General features: G+C 36.4%; 1 protein-coding gene across 2 annotated transcripts in view; it reads right to left on the reverse strand.

Moving 5' to 3' along the window:
- Positions 1-19660, reverse strand: part of cpne9 (copine family member IX) — a 162054-nt gene that overhangs the window by 98518 nt on the left and 43876 nt on the right. For both annotated transcript variants that reach the window (XM_015395002.1, XM_015395001.1), the window contains one exon: positions 8006-8052. In XM_015395002.1, coding sequence (XP_015250488.1) covers positions 8006-8052 — 47 coding nt within the window. The remainder of the gene's footprint in view (positions 1-8005; positions 8053-19660) is intronic.

The raw sequence follows: 19660 nt of genomic DNA on the forward strand, positions 1-19660 counted from the left end.
ACCTCGACTCATGTCTTCAGAGGCCAGTACAGATAATCCTTGCTATCAACTGTCCCCCAGCCTATCTATTACCAAACCTTAGCAGGGGAGTGCATTTTTGGGATTTCAGGGCTTTAGGGATAATGATATCACAGACAAGGTAGGTTGATCTGCACCTTATTGTTGCAGATTATGGATTTGTTCCCACTACAGACTATTATCAAGAGGTAAGTAGAACCAAATGAGAGGCCAATATTTGTTTTTATTTTTGGCTGTATACATTGGACAAATTAAGTTTTTACTTTGAAAACCAAAATATTGTACCCTATGAACAAGAAATGGCAGAGTCCAAACCACAGTTCTATGAAAAAGTGTTTGCTTGTGGTTTTAGTCAGGCTAAAAAAAGTGTCAAATCACCAACCAAATTATATAATTGGATAAAGATAACCCAAATGAATGCAAAAAGTTTTCTAATGAATCTATTCATTAAAACAAGGCATACATCCAAACCAACCTGGGCCTCTAACTACAGCTTTTTGCACCTAAACCTACAGTAATAACTAATCATGCCGATCTTGTTAAAGCAAATGAAATCAAAGATTTGCCTGAACTTCCATATCTTCAACTTCACCGCTGATTACTTTTACTCAGCTCTTCATTGCAACTATATTTTAGACTAGCCCCGTTAGTACGAGCAACTCATTTAAAAACATTTTCTTTCTTTAATTTTCTTATTAATACTTTTGCCATACTTTGCTCTTAAATATTCCTCCTATTCTAATTATTCATTTTAACTCTCTTAAAATATTCCTGTTGACGTTTAACAACAGCTACTGAAATATGCTTAATAAAGGAACTGGTCTTGCTCTGATGTATCTTAGAATATTGTTAATATTGGTTATATGTTCTTGCACCGTTTTCTAATAGAGAGCAAAATTTATGATTTCATCAAAATAATTGACACATGTGTTGCCATTCTTTGAATCCTATCCATATAACATAACCAAAACCTCTGGAAAGTTCTGGAGTACAGTTTGCGGTAATCTTAAGCCTAGCAAATCATCCAGGTCCTCAGGCAGAAATTGAATCCAGAACCATTATGCTAATAACACTGTATACTAATACTTTGCAATTGACAGGGAGGCTTTTTGTTTTAATGAAATACTGTCTTTATTCCAGATATGAGTGGCAGCATTTTCTCCTTGTAGAGCCTTTCTGCTTTATACTTTGGGGTAGTGATTTGATCTGATTTTTATAGTATTTACTGAATGTTGTTGCAACCTGGGCAAATTATATATATATAAAAAAAAAAAATGTTTACACATATTGCTGAACCCTGTTTGGGCCATTTGCTCCCACCCACTGTAGAGAGAAACATTTTTAATTAAGAGGCCCACCAAAACAATCAGCTAAATTAAACCAATCTAATATAACACACTCAAATACTTAATTAGTGCGATGGGGGGCATAGAAATTAGTTGTAATTGAACAATTAGCTTTTAATGCACTATGTTAATACATTAAAACAGCCAAAACCTGAATATTCTCCAGTTTGAATATCTAATATAAAATTAAAAAAACCCCCATGAACTTAATCTGCTATCTTGGTTTTCTGAATCAGCATTTAAGACACAACAACATGTTAGAGATGGTATTCAAGAATAAAATAATTAGCTGTAATGTGTGAGATGGCATGTGAGTTAAAGAGAGAGAAGTGCTGTAAAATATACACAGGTAAACAGCCCTTCAGGATTTCATTCCCAACCTATCGACCTTTTCCCTTCCCCTTCCATGACATTTCTTAAATGGTTATTATCAAAAGGAGCCATGAAATTTATTTTAGTTTTTTTGGATTGATTTCAATAAAAAAAAGGATGTTAAGCAATTAGTTTTAATTAAAAATAATCTACATTAGCCCAGCATTACAAGTGATTGAAGAAGCCATAATCAATAGTGCTGCTGCTGTTAACAGTTTGAATAATCTGTTAACAATTTTTGCTTTGAGTACTTTCTTTATTGCCAGAATGTGGAGTTTGCTTAATGGGTGATCTTTCACAGAAATTAAACCAAGTGAGGCTAAAACTACACCAGCTCAGGACTTCTGAATAGAGCTAATTTGTAGATTATATGCTACAAATGCTACATATGTTTTATGTTCTTTATACAGTTTGGGATTGCCATTTCAACAAATGGCATATTTTAGGGTATGTATAATGGTAAACAATTACTTTACTAAATTAGTTGACATCGATTGATAATTGAACATTTCAATAATCAAATAATCTGTCTTTATCTGATTATTTGTTTCTTCTCTAATCAATGGTTGTTGTTTGTTTAATTCTGACATTCGACATTTTAGTAATATAATTAAGGCACTTAAGATCTTGCCTTAGGTTTATTTAACATAACATAATCTCCAACTCTTAGAATCAGTCCATCCTTTTTTGCCTAAAAATTGGCAAGTAAATATTTAGAGAATGAGTGAGGGAACAAAACATTAGGAACTACTCATTAACAGAGAGAAAGCTGTAAAAATAACATAAAGCATCCACCCCAGAATAAGCACAATGTTTTCCTCAAAATAATCCCCTACAGCAAATCATTGTGTGGAGGGACACCATAATGGTCCCAAGCTGAAGTTTCATCAAGCTGCTGGCTGCAGCCACATAAAATGCCTGAAGTGTTTAAGCCCAAAGTGAAAGCAGAAACAGAGAGTGTATGGAAATCAGCTAGTAGAGAATGAATGTAGCTTGTGGTAGTCCTAATTCCTAGAAGTCCTAAAGGTTGGGAAGGAAGTTCAAAGGTTATGACTTGAAAAAAAAAACAAGTCAATTGACCTGACCCAGAGGCAAACTGTAACACAAGCAGTAAACAAGTCAGAGTGTTGCTGCAGGGATGGTGAAGAAGCAACGGTGATAAAAATCATACCATCAAAATTTTTTAGGTTTTTGTTTCAGCTACTGTATGTGCTGTTTAACTCTGGTTTTAAACTACTGTTTTGGTGCAGTGGAATGATTTTAGATTATTGTTAAAAAAAATGTTTTCGGTTTAGCTACGACATGACAAACAAAGCCAAACTGCATGGAGATTAGCCAAAAAAGATGCCATGAAATTGAAAAGTAGTTAGTTGAGAAGAGCTTGACTGATTATAGGTGTTTGCAGCTTCTATCCGACTGTAGCTGATTTTTGTTTATTTATCCTTGTTTTTTGTTTCTCAGTCTCAAAATTACAGCTTGTAACAGCAGAAGGAATATGTTATTTGAATCAAATAACTTTTTACGTGTTGGAAAATGGTAATTTTAACATCAGTAATTGTCAATTGAGATCTAACTAACTAGAGGAGACCTCAAGGAATGCACTTAATTGCCTAGTCATTAAAAACTAATAAACCAAAAACTCAAAATTCAGAAGAATATAGAGAATGATTCTGTGTCTCTTTTGCAAGAGCTTTACATCCCACAGTGAGATTTGCCTGAAGTCTTCGATGTTCTAAAACTGTTCATTTGTGGGTGCCTGAGAGGAGGATCATAGCTGGTTGCTAAGAGTAATGGAACCACTTATGATCATGAAAAAAAAATCACAAAGTGAAATGGCTGAAACAGTAAGAGAGTCAAAATAAATTCCAAACTACAAGTATTACAAAGCTGATATAAAGAAAAACAAGACATATGGGGCCCATCATTCTCATTAACATATCAATTGATAAAGTGATTCAAAACAAAAGGTTTTTGTATAGATATACCATTTTCTTCTAAAACTACATTGAGAAAAGCATGTTGACTAAGATGAAAAAAACTGGACATACTAATATAAAACATCCAAGTCCTCCTTAGCAAATCTGCTCCTGGCCATGCCCCATTTGTGATACTTTGGTTTATCTCACCAGGAAGTGTGTGACATAAGTAAATTAAATAGTGAATACACTTATGATTGTTTCTGGACACAAAAGTTTCTTTCTGTTATTACTGAACAGGAAGCGTGCCATTGTTTTAAATTACTTTAATCAGGGTTATTACTGGGAGGAGACACAGAGGGAGACCCAGGATATGCTGGAGAGACTATGTTTCTCGGCTGGCCTGGGAACACCTTGGGATTCCCCCAGAGGAGTTGGTACAAGTGACTTGGGAGACATCTGGGCCTCCCTACTGAAGCTGCTGCCCCCACAACCCAACCACGGATAAGCTTAAGAAGACGGACGGACGGATGGATGGATGGATGGACAGTTATTAGCTTGTAGTTTGTAGCACCCCCTAGTGTTCTGCCTGCTTAGCTTTTGATTTATCAAAAAAGAAAGGGGTTTAACATGAAGCTTAAAGGGCAAGGACATATAAAATGTATTGTATGTTTTGTTAATGTAGTAATTAAAATATAATTTGGATATTCAAGACAAAATTATAAGAGAAAGATGTATTTTTGAATTATGAACCATTACGAAACTTTTTACAAAGAAGAACAAAACGTTTTACAACTATAAACACAATGTTTAAGGTTCCTTATGTCAGGAATCCAGTTTGTGTGGTCTGTTTTTGTGTTTCTTTTTCTACACAACCAGGTGGTGCCCCATCCTCGTTGGGCCCCCCTGCACACCTGCGGCTCGTTGGATCATTATCTGGAGGAGTATTTAAGCAGTGGACTGTCACTACCTCGACGGGTACTCTACCCAAGCTGAGTTTAGCTGAGAATAACTGAGTCTTTGTTTCACTGAGCCTAACCTTGTTTTTTGTCTTCGCCTTTTCGGCAGGAAGTCATCATGGATTAACCTCCACAAGTTCCGTTCAAGTCCTCCTGGATTTCCAAGTAGCAGTCCTCTCTCATACTCCTCTGGGTCCAAAGAAAGTCTACCTGTCCGCTCTCCAACAAGTCCCCTCTTCACTAGATCAACCCATACTGACTGGATTTGAAGCGAGAGAAGAACCCCACCAAACATGAGTCCCTCACTAGCATAATGCTAATGGCATCCAAGATTTCCACGGTACCTGAACCCACCTCTGTGAACTTCCCTCCTCCCTTCCAGTTCCGGTTCACCAGCCCTCTGAGTACCAGATCCAACCCCTCAACCCTTACCGCAATAAACCTGTTAAACCTTTGCCTTGCTCTCTGAGTGGTTCTCTGCATTTTGGGTCAGAACCTTAAATAATGACACACGTCTTCAAACTTGGAAACAAACTCTAGAGGATTGTTTTTTTCTGTTGTTTTTTTTTTACTTTTTTGGAACAGTGTGACATTAAGTATACATATGTGGACATAAAAGGAAAAAACTAAAGTTTAAAACAGAAGATGTCCTTCCAAAACTTTTACAAAAAAGTTATAGGTTCCACCTATAACCTTTGTCTCCACAACCTTGGACCTCGAATCTTACGGGAATTGCAAGATTATCTGCTCCGGTGTCACTCTGTGTACAGCAGGTGACAAGTTGTTTACTTGACTAATTGCGGCACAGTTTTTATCGTGTCTCTGATTAGGACCTTCCTAGAGGTGTGAGGTAACTTAAAGGAGAAGATCAGCAGTTAATGATCTCCCTCTTTAATGATGCAAACCTGAGGTCTGTTCTGTCTAAATTCTAAAAACTCTTGCACTTCCTGACAAGAGAAAAGAAAACGTTTGTATACTGTAACATTTCACATGCATACAAAACCAATCCTGTCCCACATTTGTCCCTGTCTCTTTAATATAAATCACTACACTGCAGACATAGACTACCTGTAAAGACAGTGAGTACAGTATGCAAACTAAGAAAGCCCTACAAGACTGATGTTTGTATTTCTGCAAGAGAATGAGCTCTTATTTATACTTTTTTGAGACTCCTCCATTGATACTGTGGTTGAAACTAAAACAAATAAATATTTCCCAAATAGAATCTATGGTTCGACAGTAGGGTGAAGATCCTACTTCACACAGGACTCTGCAATCAAATCGCACAATCTGCAGAAGTAGAGAGCAGCACAAAGAGAATTAGGGAATGGCATCAGGTAATCTAAGCACAAGGACAAGCAGGGTATAGAAGAACAATGTAGCAACTAGGACCCCTGGTGCATGTGGTAGGGGTTAAAGGCTCTCTACAACAACAGCAAAAAAGTTACACTCGTTACTGATGTAAGCTTACCAGACATGTAGAACCTATTATTTTCCCATTTCAATCACCAAAACATGAATACCATTACCCAACCTGCACTTCCAGAGAAGAATGACTCAGTGCAACTGAACCAATATCGTCTTTGAACCATCTTTACAGAATCATTCCAGGTGGTGTTACCAGGAAGATAAGTAAGGCATGCACAGACCAGTTGGAAGAGGTGTTCACCACTATTTTTAACCTCTCACTGTTGGGATCTGTTGTTTAAACCTACCTTAAGACTTCTACAAATGTTGCAGTATAAATAGTGCACTGCCTTACAGGCTATGCCCTGAGAGACTTGTCTTGTTTCAGATAAAGACAGGTATCATTGCCAATATTATCAAATACTAGTTTGCATATTATGTAAAGGAATTTTTACCAGATGATCCAGTCATTATACCCTCATTTCAATCATTTGGACCTGAAAAAAACACATATGAAAGAAGCTGCTTGATGATTTTAGTTCAAATTTCAATACGTGTATCCCCTAATCTGGATAAAAAAACTGTACAATCTGGCCGTATGCCGTTCAGGTAGACCTTGGACTTCCCTAGAAATAGGATGAGAGGACTCACATTTGCCCTTTTATTAAAGATTGCCACTCCACAGGGGCCTCAGTCCCCTGTATCCATGACTGCTACTCCACCCACCCCACCCACATCATGGTAAAATGTCCAGGTGACATTCTATAATATAACTGATTTCAGATAATAATAGGACGACATGCAGGGAAAAGGCTGAGCAGCTGATAGAATGGTGTAAACAGAGACACAAAAACTTGGTACTGAACAGATAAAAACTGAGGACTGAACCTAATATTGGACTTCAGAACATCAAAGCACACCTAGAACTCTACCGTCTAAGGAGGAGGTAGAGAGAGTAAAGACCTTTAAATTCAGTGGTGTCAAGATTTTAAAATGATCTTACCTGGACAGCTAACATCTCTCATCAGGTAAGAAAGGCTCAACAAGACTTTAATTTCTCAGAGAGCTTAAGCTGTTGCTGACTAACTTTTATTGAGTGGCCATAGAAAGCTTCTTACCATTTTGTGAATGTATAATGGTGTAGTTCTCCAACTGCAGTAAGAAGAATTTTAAGGTTTAAAACTACTGGTGAAGGTAGCAGAATTGGCCATTGGGCTACATTACCATCCTAATAAATATCTCCACAAGCTGACTTGTATTACAAAGAGACCCCACCATGGACACCATCTGTGATACAGGTCAATTTGAACAAGGGTTGACAGATTAACATTTAACTGCTAAACTCTATTTTGTTGAAACTGAGCTGAGACATAAACATGTGAAGCATCAACAGATAGTGTAGAAAACACAAAGACATAAACCAACCAGATATGAACCTCAATCAAAATCAGTTCCTGGCTACAAACAACTACAAGACAAAATAACATTTATTAAACAGACTGCAAAAATTTTTCTTTAGTGTTGGCAGTAGTTTATATGGTTTAATTTGATCAAATGGTTCTGTTACGCATTCCTTAAAACTTGATCTTAACTTACTAGGAGGGGTTAGGTAAATTTCCTTCTTGTTTATGCTGATGAAGATTCTCAGTCATCCAGGTCATAGTAATTCCGTAAAAGTTCAAAAAATATCCACTGGACTTGGTTTCCAAGATTTGAAGCTTTGTCTATATAAGACTCAAACTCACTGCGGATCCAGACATTTGAATTGAGAAAGCTTCCTGGAGAGGTGGCGAAACGTCTTCAAATCTTGGAAACCAAGTCCAGTGGATATTTTTTGAACTTTTACGGAATTTCCTTCTGGTTAAATTTAGAAAGCTTTCAGTTGAAAGGGTTTTCTCTGAAATTCGTTTTTAATAATCCACCTATTTTACATTATTTCACACATACAAAGTGAAAGTAGATAATGATGTTAGGTTTCTTAACTTACCTCTCTCCATTCTTTGGTTCCCACACCCTGCACATATAACACGACCACTAGAGGAGAAAGAAAAAGAAGAGTGATCTGAAAACAGGGATTACAATTAATACTTTTCATCTTTAGCAGAAACCCAGTGGGTTTAAGCATGATGGTATGAGCAGAACCTGGCAGATATCACATTACTTGCTTTCAGTTCCAATTTCACTGCATTCGAATGTGCTGAAGGTGAGTAAACAATTCTTTATTAAAGGCCAATCCAGCAGCCTTTAAGGGAATTTGTTTCCTTTTCTTATTCCAAAGACAAGCAGCAAATATGAGAATATAAATTATTAAACTTCTGGTTTACTTATGTATCTAGTAAACCCTCAGAATAATGCAAATATAAACTCTTCATGACATTTAAATTATATGCTGTTTGCTGATAGTATGTATGTGACTCAAAAAAAAAGCGAGTACCATTTAGACAAAACTAAACATGATCAGTAAGTAAGCTAAATACAATAAAAGAGAAAGTTTTATCTGGTTGATTTTTTATTCCGGTTTTGTTTTAAATAACAATGGTGCTTCCCAAAATCTTTATTTCAGTGAGTTGAGGTGAGTAGTTGGGTTTTTTTTTGCATATGAAAATAAATAAATAAATGGAATAATTCTGCTTATTGTTATTTTCCCTATTTGTTTTCAGCTTCTGGTACCTAAGGTGCTGTTAATCACATCACTGACTTGCATCCACTATTAGGATTCACACTGCTACAGTGGTCATTCTGTCCCTCAAGTGTGCAACGTTTATCTGATCTCATGCAATAGAGGAACCTCTGGATTTTGACTGTCAGATACAGCTAAAGAAACCATTGCTGTATTCATTGGGCCACTGCTTGTGGTAGAGGGAGTATGAAGACATGGGGTGCTAACATGGGTTGAAAGACATGGCTTCTCATCACGGTCATTGAAAAATCTGCACCTTTAGAAAAAAATTCCACCAAAATGTCCCCACCCCTCCACAAAATAGGGTTTATCGGAAGCTACCGACAGAATTTGCCAGCGGAGCCCATGGATTGATCTCTCTTCACTCGTGAGCTCCACCATATTGAACAGTTGTAAGATCATCTCTGGTGATCTGTTCCAGAAGACCTGATTGGTGTGACTGGCTTCCAACACTGGTTGAAAATGGGATGCCACCTTCCCACAGTGTAAGAACAAGCTGGTAACTACAATGAGAAGTTGTAGTGAAGCTGTTTTGAAGCCCTTGTTTGGTGAATAATGTCTTAAATTGTCATTGTCAGTGTCACGGATCAAAACTAGCCTAACACTTCCATATCAGTGCATCTGATGTGTTTTGACAAAGCCCATCACTCTGACATAATATCCTCAAGTATTGGTACATTTAAAACAACCAAAATAACCCTTTTTAACTTCTCCCATATTGTCCCTTCAGCACTTTGAATGGTTCTAATCCACGGACCACTGAATCACTGCCTGCCTTCCTGTGCTGGTTCTCATCCCATGAACCTGCCAAGCTGAGACTGTCTCCACCACTAACCATAATAGGGCAGAAAATCTTATAGCTCCTTAAGTTATCCGAAAAGTTTAAAATTTCTCAATTATTACCTCTGCTATATAGACTTACTCTGAGTTTCCTGAGTTGCTGAGGCGGACATCGACGATACAGCTGCCCACAACTAAAACCAGACTAAAATCAAGCCGTTCCCCTCCCATTAGACATCAATAAGTTAAGAAAATCTATATTTTTTAATGGATAGCTTTCCAGAGTGAGTAGAATTAGTGGCTAAATGCTGATTTGTGTATTAAAAAGGAGTTCCTGAACTATTTTTGCTGAGGTTTAGGAAAAAACATTCCAAATGTGTTTTTGTTGTTCAAGCTGTTGGTCCCATCTTCATAATGTTGTGTTTTTGCCATCATTGTTTTACCCTTGCGTGTTCTTCCAATCCGACTTCACTTGTTATACACGCTCTCACTCAAATGCGCCTGTTTGTCTGCCATCTAATGGAAGAAAGCTGGGTTTATGGACCCACAGTGCAACTTGTTTTCATAAACATTTCAGTGCTGTCACATCAACTGCATTGTGTTTATTGGTAGCTGTGGCTTAAGTAAAACCTGACTGAGTTGAACGTTACCAAAGACTACTTTTACACATCTGTTTGTTAGAGACCATCTATATTGCTAAACTGATGGACATTCCTTCAGTGCATCACAACAGCCGATTACTATTATTTGATGTTGACTGATTATTTCATGTATTCTGTCTTTATTCCAGTAGCTTGTAGTGTTTGCATAGTTTATCCAAAATAATATTACTGTGACAGAGATAATTAGGTTTAATAAAAGCATCCTATTTTGTTTTTTGATTCTGGTTGTCTCAGAAGAGACCAGCTGCATACGACTTTTTAATCTCCATGTCACATTGACTGTGTAGAGAGGCTCTAACTTGGGGTGGCCAGATCTGCACAGAATATTTTTACTGCTGTCTCCATTAAAAATCAATGGTTAGTGGCAGGGATTTTTTTTTTCAGATGTTTCAAGTATTGATTATGGATAAAAGGGGGGATCCCACTCTAGATTACTGATGTCTCATCACATATCTTCTGGTGATGTTTAAAACCTTCCTCTCAGTATTTTGAAAGAGCCCTCCATGAATTACCCCTGAGTACGTTTTTTTGTTCCCAAGTGAAAAAAAAACAACAAATCTTTGTACCTTTGTCCCCAGTAGAAATTAATTTGAAATCTAAAAATATTTGAGCCATGCAGACTGAAGATTTCTGACCGTCTCAAAAACATCAGTTCGTAATCTCCTGCTGACCCCTGGAAACATTAAATCAGAAGTCCTCTATCCTCCATCTATTTGGGTTGAGGCCAGGAATTAAGCCTAGGTTGTTCAGACACTTCTGTCATCACTGCTCCCAGAAAAATCAATCGAGGACACCCTGCCAACAACGCCAAATTGACGTGTGAAAAAAGTATTCAACTGCACTCCAGTAAAATAAAAAGAGATCGATGGATTTACTCAGTCAGCACTTAATTTACTTTGCTAAGTAAATTGAGAACAAAACATCCACAATCTCACGGAAATTTGATGATCTGCCCTGTTCTGCTCTAGACAGAGTTTGTCTCCCTTTGAAATGACGTGAAGGTTGTGTCAGAGTCAAAACATAATACAGACACTTTGGTTAAACTAACAAATGTTAAGAAAGAATCTGACTTGTTATGGGAATAATATGCAAACACTCCAAACAGACTGAGTAAAAACATTTCAGTTGATAAATAGCATAACTCAATATATGAAATAAAAAACAATCAATCACATATATACAAATTGAAATAGTTTCCCCCTTTTGACTTGGACAGGTCATAAAAAAAAAATAAAAAAATCACTGCCGCATTAAATAAAGCAAAGCCCCACTTACAGTATGCAGCATCTCAAACCAGAACCAATAGAGAATGTTCATATGCCTATGCTAAAAAAGTAATGAGGTCTACGTTTCTCTAAATGAAAGAAAAAACACAGCAATAAACACTGTGGGACAGTTTCTATGCTGACTGAGGCAGTAAGATGTGAATCTCAGTGAGAGATCTGGGAATTTTATCAAAGTTTTTCTTCCTTTTTTTCCATAAAGAGGTGCCCCTCATTGTTTTGTTGTTTTTTGCTACGCTCAAAGGGGATATATAATTTTTTTCTCCTCCTGAAGGTATTTTCTTTTGTCGAGGAGATTGATGTGGTTTCTGTCCCTCGTTGTTTTTGCGAGGCTCAAAGAGGATCACTTTCCTTTTTCTGTCCTGCTGAACTCTTATCATGGGTAAAATATTCTTTTTAATGTTACATTAATTGTTTTTGCATGAGTCTGTTATGCTTGCTATATACGCGATGTGCAACTCCAAAAAAAGGCTCTTTCCCCATACGATTAACAGATTTTATTTTATATTTTCTCCCAAACCAGGTGTGTTTTACTGTGTAACCGCGTCTCTCTTGCTTTCAGACACATGAAATTGCAGTTGAATTGCTGCGTAGTCAGACTTAAATACACCTGGGAGCTATTTCAGTCTGATCTACGCAACCCCATCGCATAAAGACGTGTCCGGTGTGATCATCCCCACTGACCTTCAGTGAGAGTTAAACAGTGCAATACAATTTTCTGTCAAATCAGACAAACAATCAGATTCAGTGTGTTCTGGCTTAATACAGTAGTGACTGTTTGTAACAGCTGAGTGTACTTTGAGTTAACAACTTAAATAGACATAGATTTTTTTTCCCTTGTGGCTAATGATTAATAACTCAGCATAATTTATAAACAAAGTTATTGATATATACTTATGTTGAAGACAACTTGGAATTTACCAGCCAGTCCAAAACTTGCAGTCACAAAGGTAAGCCACGAATAACACCTGGTAATTGAGCAGCTTGTCAGTTATAATCATTTACTTTAAAATCATTGTTTTACCCATAATTTGAATTATATATTAAGTAACTATAGAATCCAGTTCAAGTTATTAATATACAGTTAATCTGCTAGTAAAATTGCACAACACCCAGTTTGACGCCATAGAGGTCAATAGTAGAATCCGCTGTTCGACATGGTAGGAGAGGTTTTCAACAAAATAATTTTAAGGATCTACTTATGTGCAGTAGTCAAGTTGTAAAAAAATAAAATAAAATAAGAGGGATGGTGAATTTTTGTTTTTTTTGGAAGCATACATAGCCTAATGAATATAGTCTATTAACCTAAAGCGATATGCATGGTATTGTTGTTAAATATCAGGTACGCCAGTCATTGACCTTGACCAAGGCACCTTTCAGTAGAACTGCAGTCAGTCCCCGGACTAGCATTTCTATCACTGCCCCTACATAGTTAGGGACAAATGCAGAGGACACATTTCCCACTGGGGACAGCTTCATAGTTATGGTAGGTCACTTCCTTGATTTTACTTTGGAAAATCTTTTGGCAATTAATCCATTAAAATTTCGAACAAAACCTCACAAAACATTGCAAATGAATATCTGAATCCTTTAAAGTCAAGTATTTTTTTTATTCAAATTCAATCAATTAAATTGAAACAGCTGAAATAATTTTTAAAATCAAAAAAAAAAAAAACTGCTTGTAAAATTCAAATACATTCAAATTAGCCTGAAAATGAAATAATCCTATATATAATGTAATAATTTTCCTCACCTGTCAAATATTCTTTTAGAGTATTTATTTTATAAAATAGACTGTTTATTTGAAAATCAGTATTGCTTCTACTGGCTAATTTAAAGTAAGCTAGGCTACATGCTGGCAATAAATGAGTTATAACTAATTACCTCCCCTGTCGCGGGCGCGTGCATCACTCTAAACTCTCACCTATTGATGAGAAAACAGATTGAGATATGAACGAAAAAGAAAATTTTAAACATATTCATGTTTTTAAATTTCTCATAAATGGATGAATTAAAATTGATAATTTTGGTGGACAGATCAATTCTAATTAATACAATTTTACTTGTATGGAGACACGTTTCAGTCAATGTGCGATGAACAAATTCTCTGCCAATTCCTGATTTTGCTATCAACACTATTCTAGACCATTTCTGACACTTTATTTGTTAAACTTAGAACCTGGAAGTTGCTGAAGATTCCCTCCCCTCCTTATTTTCATACTTACGGTCCCAGATTTATGAAATTAATACCACAATCACAGAGAGCAGGTATGATTGTGTGGAGAAACGTGCATAATTATGAAAACATTATTTCTCAAACTAAGCAGGGGAGGGAGATCTCGGCAACTTAGAAACTGGAACCTGTGGAAGATTCCCTCTCCTCCTTATTTTCACACTCACTTAAATCACGTTGTCTTTGTGCCTGGCCGTGATGCTGTTCAAAACAACGTCACCTGCTCCGCTGGTTGTGCCACTGAGGTCGAAAATGAAATCGCATGTGCCCTCTAGGCCACCGTAATTTGCACAGCCTAATGGTAAGCAGTCAGCCTGCCAAATTACTGTTGATATATAATAGAAATGTATACATTCAGTGATAAAAAGTTACAGGGGATTGAAGGGGGGGATGGTCATTTAAGAAGGGGAATGATTTTTAAGATTTTTTTAAGAAGGAAGATGTGTGTTGAAACATGACTGGAGTTTTACATCCCTGTTCCATGAAAGTAGTGCTTATTGCAAAACCAACTTCAAACCTGCCCAGTTTCTTATCCAGCCAATCAACTTCAACAAGCCACTAAGCAAAAACTATGGCAGTGAACACCAATTTTTAAAATGTGTTTAAGGTCAGGTTGAGCATCTAAGCCACTGATGTTAGGAGTAGAGTAAGCTGTCATTTGGTGAGGATATAATGTAGGGTTAGCGTTTAGACATCAACTCAGCGAAGTTTAGGGTTAATTGAACGAGACCAGTGAGGTGAACGAGGTTAAAGCTGTTTCAGCTCAACCTATCTGAAAGGCATGGAATGAAATGGAAACAACTTTCCAAGGTTATAACATGTATAACCCTGGTTATTACAAAACTAATCCATTAGACAGAAATATCAGGTTAGATTTTACAATAACCATTATAGCAATGATTTATTATTGGTAATGTGACCATTTATTAATTTATAAAAAGATAGCTTATTAATGTTTAAAATTCATTTATAAACTGCATTTAAAACACTTATAAAAGCTAAATAGATAATTTATCAAGGGATTAAGGCCACTGATATTAAGGTAAGGGCAGGTTATACACCACAGGGCAAGTTAAATTAAAAATAAAGGTAATAAACCTATCAATGCTTGGGTTAGGGCTAAACCATCATGGTGGGGCTATATGATCCATTTACCTTTTATAAACCCTTTAGATGCAGACTATAAACAGTCTTTAAATGATAATAAACTACCAGTAAATTAAATGGCCCGTTATAAACTATTAAGTATGATTATTGTAAAGTGTTACCAATTTTCTTTTCTTTATTGCAAAGTTTATATATGATTTCAAACCATCTAACTGAATAGAGGTCCGATTAGCTGAAACAAAAATAAATGTTTGCTTAATTAAACAAACATACATTAAAAGCTCTAATGGGATGTTTATCTTAGCCAAGCGATGTTATTTTCTCTAGACACCATCAGCCCCTTTGTGCCCGTATGAGCTTTGGAAGTTAGATTTAATGAGTTTCAGATAGTCTTAACAGGAAAGTGGTTCGAACTGAATTTTGCCCTCCTAATGAGCAATTAACAGAGGGGTGATAAGACAGATAGGTGAGCCCAGGCAGTAAATCTGTTTTCGGTTTATTTGATTCTGAGAAGACATTCTTTTCTTTGCTGGGTTGGTAGCCATGCAAGAAGTAGCATATAGCAGGTTAAACAGCTTTTGTAAATCTGATTATTAGAGTCTAATCTGTTAATGACATGCACGTTCACCTTGTAATTGAACAAATCAAAAATAAGATTAGACAAAAGAAAGATGTAGCTTGTCAATAACATACCTCTATAGCAAAAGCACTTCCAAGACTATAGAATGGTTTATCAAGAGTTTGGGCCGCAGAGGCTGGAGGAGAACAACTATTCATTTGAGTTAGTATAAAGGATGTGACTGATTGTGCTCTTTGTGGAAAGTGACAGAAAAAGGAAGAAGCACATTTGCTCAGCGACTTTCCAGATAAAAAACAAGGCAATTCCATGTCCAACTAAAACCCAGTCTCAAAAACTCTGTCTACAGAACAGGATCAAAATGAAATATGACTGTTTCTGAATGCAGTAAAAATCATGTTTAGTTCTAGTGTAGTTCCACTGCTTAAAAGCACAGGAAGTCTTTTGTAAGCAGGTGACAGATACAATTGTACTTCATAAAAGATGGCACTTCAAATGGGAGCAGGTGGAGCCACTGGACAAAAATAAAAAATGTCTATGTATAAATATATATCAATTCCATTGAATTGTATTTATAGTATATTATGTAAGATATTAAGGTACCTTACATGCGACATAACAAATCTTTGGGAGGAATTTTGCATCTTTAATGAAAATGCAAACAGTTCAATGTCTTTATGCAACTAATTTGCAAAAATAAACTAGTTACTTTCCAGCCCTGACAGTAGCTGACAAAAATGAATACAATACACCCAAACAGACCAAGATTTCACAGGTAATCTAAGTAAATAAAGGGGTTTCATCAAACTGTTAGCAAGTTTTCTCTCATATTTCATTTGTATAATAAAGGTAAAATAAAGGGCAGTTTAAAAGAGTAGCATAAATATTTAGAGTACATGAAAGAGTGCATGCAAGAATGTTAACAACATGATAACTCCTTACAAAAAATAACCCCCTCCAAAAAAAAAGTTTGTTGCACCAAAGCAAAAGTACTTAAAACTGTGGCATCTTTCGATCCTAGGCGAAGATTTTTAAACTTATTTCACCAAGGATGACTAAGCAATATTCCAGCTGTCAAACCCCATAAACAAAGTTATACTTTGCATGTATAGTGTCAAACTATTTTGAGCCCGGAAAGAATTGTCAGCATCCCCTGTGCTTCAACACTGTTTAAGCCAAACTCTGACCCTACCATCTGAATGTACAGCTGAAATCAAAACTGATTGGACCAAACAACGTCTTGCCGATATGTAATTATCTAGCTTTAGAGAGCCTGTGTAAACTCTAGCCTCAGTTCCTGTCATCAGCTGACAGGATGGTATCCCAAGTGGTTTTATGTTGCAGTAGCTCATCTGCTTCGTTTGACGTGTTGTACATTCACAGATGGTATTCAGAAAATTCCATTTTTTAACGAGTGGTTATTTGAGCTGCTTTTGCTTGTAATATCATCTTGAACCAGTCTGCTGATTATCCTTCTGCTTTTTACATCAACAAGACATTTTATTTTATACAGCTGCTGTTCACTGATTATATTCTCTAATTTTGGGCCATTTTCTGTAAGCCTGAAAGATGGCTGTGATTAAAAATCCCAGTAGATCAGCAGTTCTTTTTTCAGATTTTTTTATTTTTTTTTATTCAGACTGGCAAATCTGGCAGAAAAACAATGCAGCAAAGTCATTAAAATCCCCTTGTCATTGCTTCTTCTAATACCTGGTATAAAGTTAAGCAAGTCTTTTCACTACTCCTAAAGTTGTCAAAGTTGGAATTGTTGGGTTCATTGTTCAAGTTGACAATTGAAAAGGTGTACTATATATGGTGTCTGTATATGTCTAAGTTACATAATCATTTCTACTTATTTACCTCAGGGTAGCTTTTCACTTCCACTTAGGCTAACATGGTTACAGGTTGGCACACTCTAACATTGCAATCAAATTGGTTTCCTTTGATAAAAACAGTGTGACCAATTTATGATTTTATTAAATCGTCTTTGGAAAGTGCCTTACGATGAAATTTGATGTGTATTTTGCTATTTAAATAAACTATAATGAATTGAGCATAGCTAATTACTATGAGGTAAAATACAAAAATGTTCAGGAGGTGGAAGAACAGGAAGCTCTGGAAGAAGGAGGGAGCACTAATAAAACAGCATTGAGGTTTACCCAAAAGGTACTAATGGAAGGGAAGAAAGAGAAGGAACACCCCAGAGTTCGACTGTCACATGCAGTTTACAGATATAAGGAAGAGGTTTGATGGCTGGTGTACAAACTAAAGATTAGATGAAATCCAAGCTCATCAGTGTGAAGTGGGGGAAGATAGTATCTGAAAGAAGGGCACAGTTTTAAGGGTGCTAACTGTCAGGGTTTTTTCTAAATTACACCCCTCACATAGAGGGTGGTCACATCCCACCTAATCCAGTGGAAAGCTGTCAGGGGAGAGATAAAAAAGTAGGCCAGGAACCCTTTTCTTAAACCTTAGAAGAAAGGCCACAGCAAAGTTCTGCATCAAATTAAAGGAAGTGTATTTCCTCCCTTGGAATTCAAGCCTTATTCACAGTTTAAATTGTCAAACTATGCACTGATAAAGCTGAAATACCTAAGAGTTTACTACTACTACTACTACTACTAATAATAATAACAATAATAGTAGCAATTTATTTAGTGGAACAACATATCCAGTGAGAGCTGGTGAAGTCTTTTTGACAGGTATTACAACTGTTTGAATGCATTGGTTGTTTGAATGCATGGATTTTAACAAACTGTTAAAAGTTTGTGCAACATACATATTATGTTAAGGGTGCTATAATGTTTTACAGGCCTGTTTCTTGTGTTTATCTTTTTTATTCATTCTGAAATCATTGTTGCAAAGCAATGCATGACTTTCATTTTTTGCTTTTCATAGAATGTTAATTTATTAATACTTTTGCCAGATTCAAGTTATTTCTGTCACCAAGATAATTTTCTTTCATCATACGAGGGGTAGGTTTAAAGAAATGTGTTTGAGAACATCTCATTTTATAGCTAGTAATGCAGAATTTTTGTTGCTTCCCTTTGACCCTTCCTCCACTATCTTTCTTATTCAACAATATGCAGGGGACATGCTGCTTGAGTTTACCTGTAATAAAATATCACTTTGTCATAGCCAAACAGTAACACTACTATTTTTTTGCAGTATAAAGTTCTACATTAGCTAAATTACAATCACTTGTGAATTGGCATGACCCTAGCCAATCCAAAGGAAGGTAAGTGGAGCGTTATATAATGAGTAAACAAGAGACTGATAATAACAAAACAGAAGAATTTAGAAATGACTGATGACAATTTAGAAACTAGCTAATCCAGTGTTTTTCTGTCATTACACTGTCACAAGTACAGAGCAACCAAATTAATCGGACAAAAACAGATAAGAAAAAGTAACTGGATGAACTTTTTCGGTCAAGGAAGCATGGCTGAAAGAGCTTAGGGACATTGATCCAGGTGAAGATTTAAGGTCTTAATGCTTTATTCAGATTTTTTGCTAATGTCACACTTTTTAAGTTGTGGTTGTTAGTTTACAGACCTTAAGCTACAAACTATACAAGCTTTACCATTTTACATTAGTACATAGTAAAGTGACCTGTGTCTGAGTGGTGCTGTTGGGATTGTAATAGAAAGAAATTTGACATGGGTCACATTTGGAGTTTAATCCATTTATACCAACAGGCAGGCATTCATGCACAAGTGCATCGGTAGAGAGATGCCCTTTTTGGGGAGGTTTTTATTATTGCATCAATAAAATATGTTCCTTAGAATACTGTAATACCTTATCTGGCTTTAGCATGAAATCCACTGAGTTATTTTATTAGTTGGATCATTACTCTTGTTGACATCTTCTTATTTTCTAGAAAGCTGATGACAATGAGAACCTCTAGGGAGGTGAAGATAGAGTCATGTAGAGCCAATTAAAACACAAGTCAGCTTACTTTAAAATTTCAAAAGTAAAGTTTTTTTCACACTCAAGACAGTGAAATACTGTCAGTGGGGAGGTCTACCTTCAACCCAGCTTTACCAGGTTTAGGTCTGGCTAGTTTTAGATGAGGAGTTGCAGAAAAGATGAGTGACATTTTTACTGCCCTTTATAACAGTTCTGGTCATCTAAAAGATTTATAGATTAAACAGCCTCGCTTGCATTCAGAGCAGCCCCTCGCCCCCACCTTGGGTCATCAGATCATCTCTCAGTCATGCTTATCCATGCATATAAGCCCTCGCTGATCAGGGCTACACTGACAGTTAAAGAGGTCCAAGTGTGGTCTGAGGGTGCCATAGAGAAACTCCAAGGCTGCAA

This window comes from Cyprinodon variegatus, unplaced genomic scaffold (genome assembly GCF_000732505.1).
Source record: "Cyprinodon variegatus isolate N-32 unplaced genomic scaffold, C_variegatus-1.0 Scaffold718, whole genome shotgun sequence".
Classification (NCBI taxonomy): domain Eukaryota; kingdom Metazoa; phylum Chordata; class Actinopteri; order Cyprinodontiformes; family Cyprinodontidae; genus Cyprinodon; species Cyprinodon variegatus.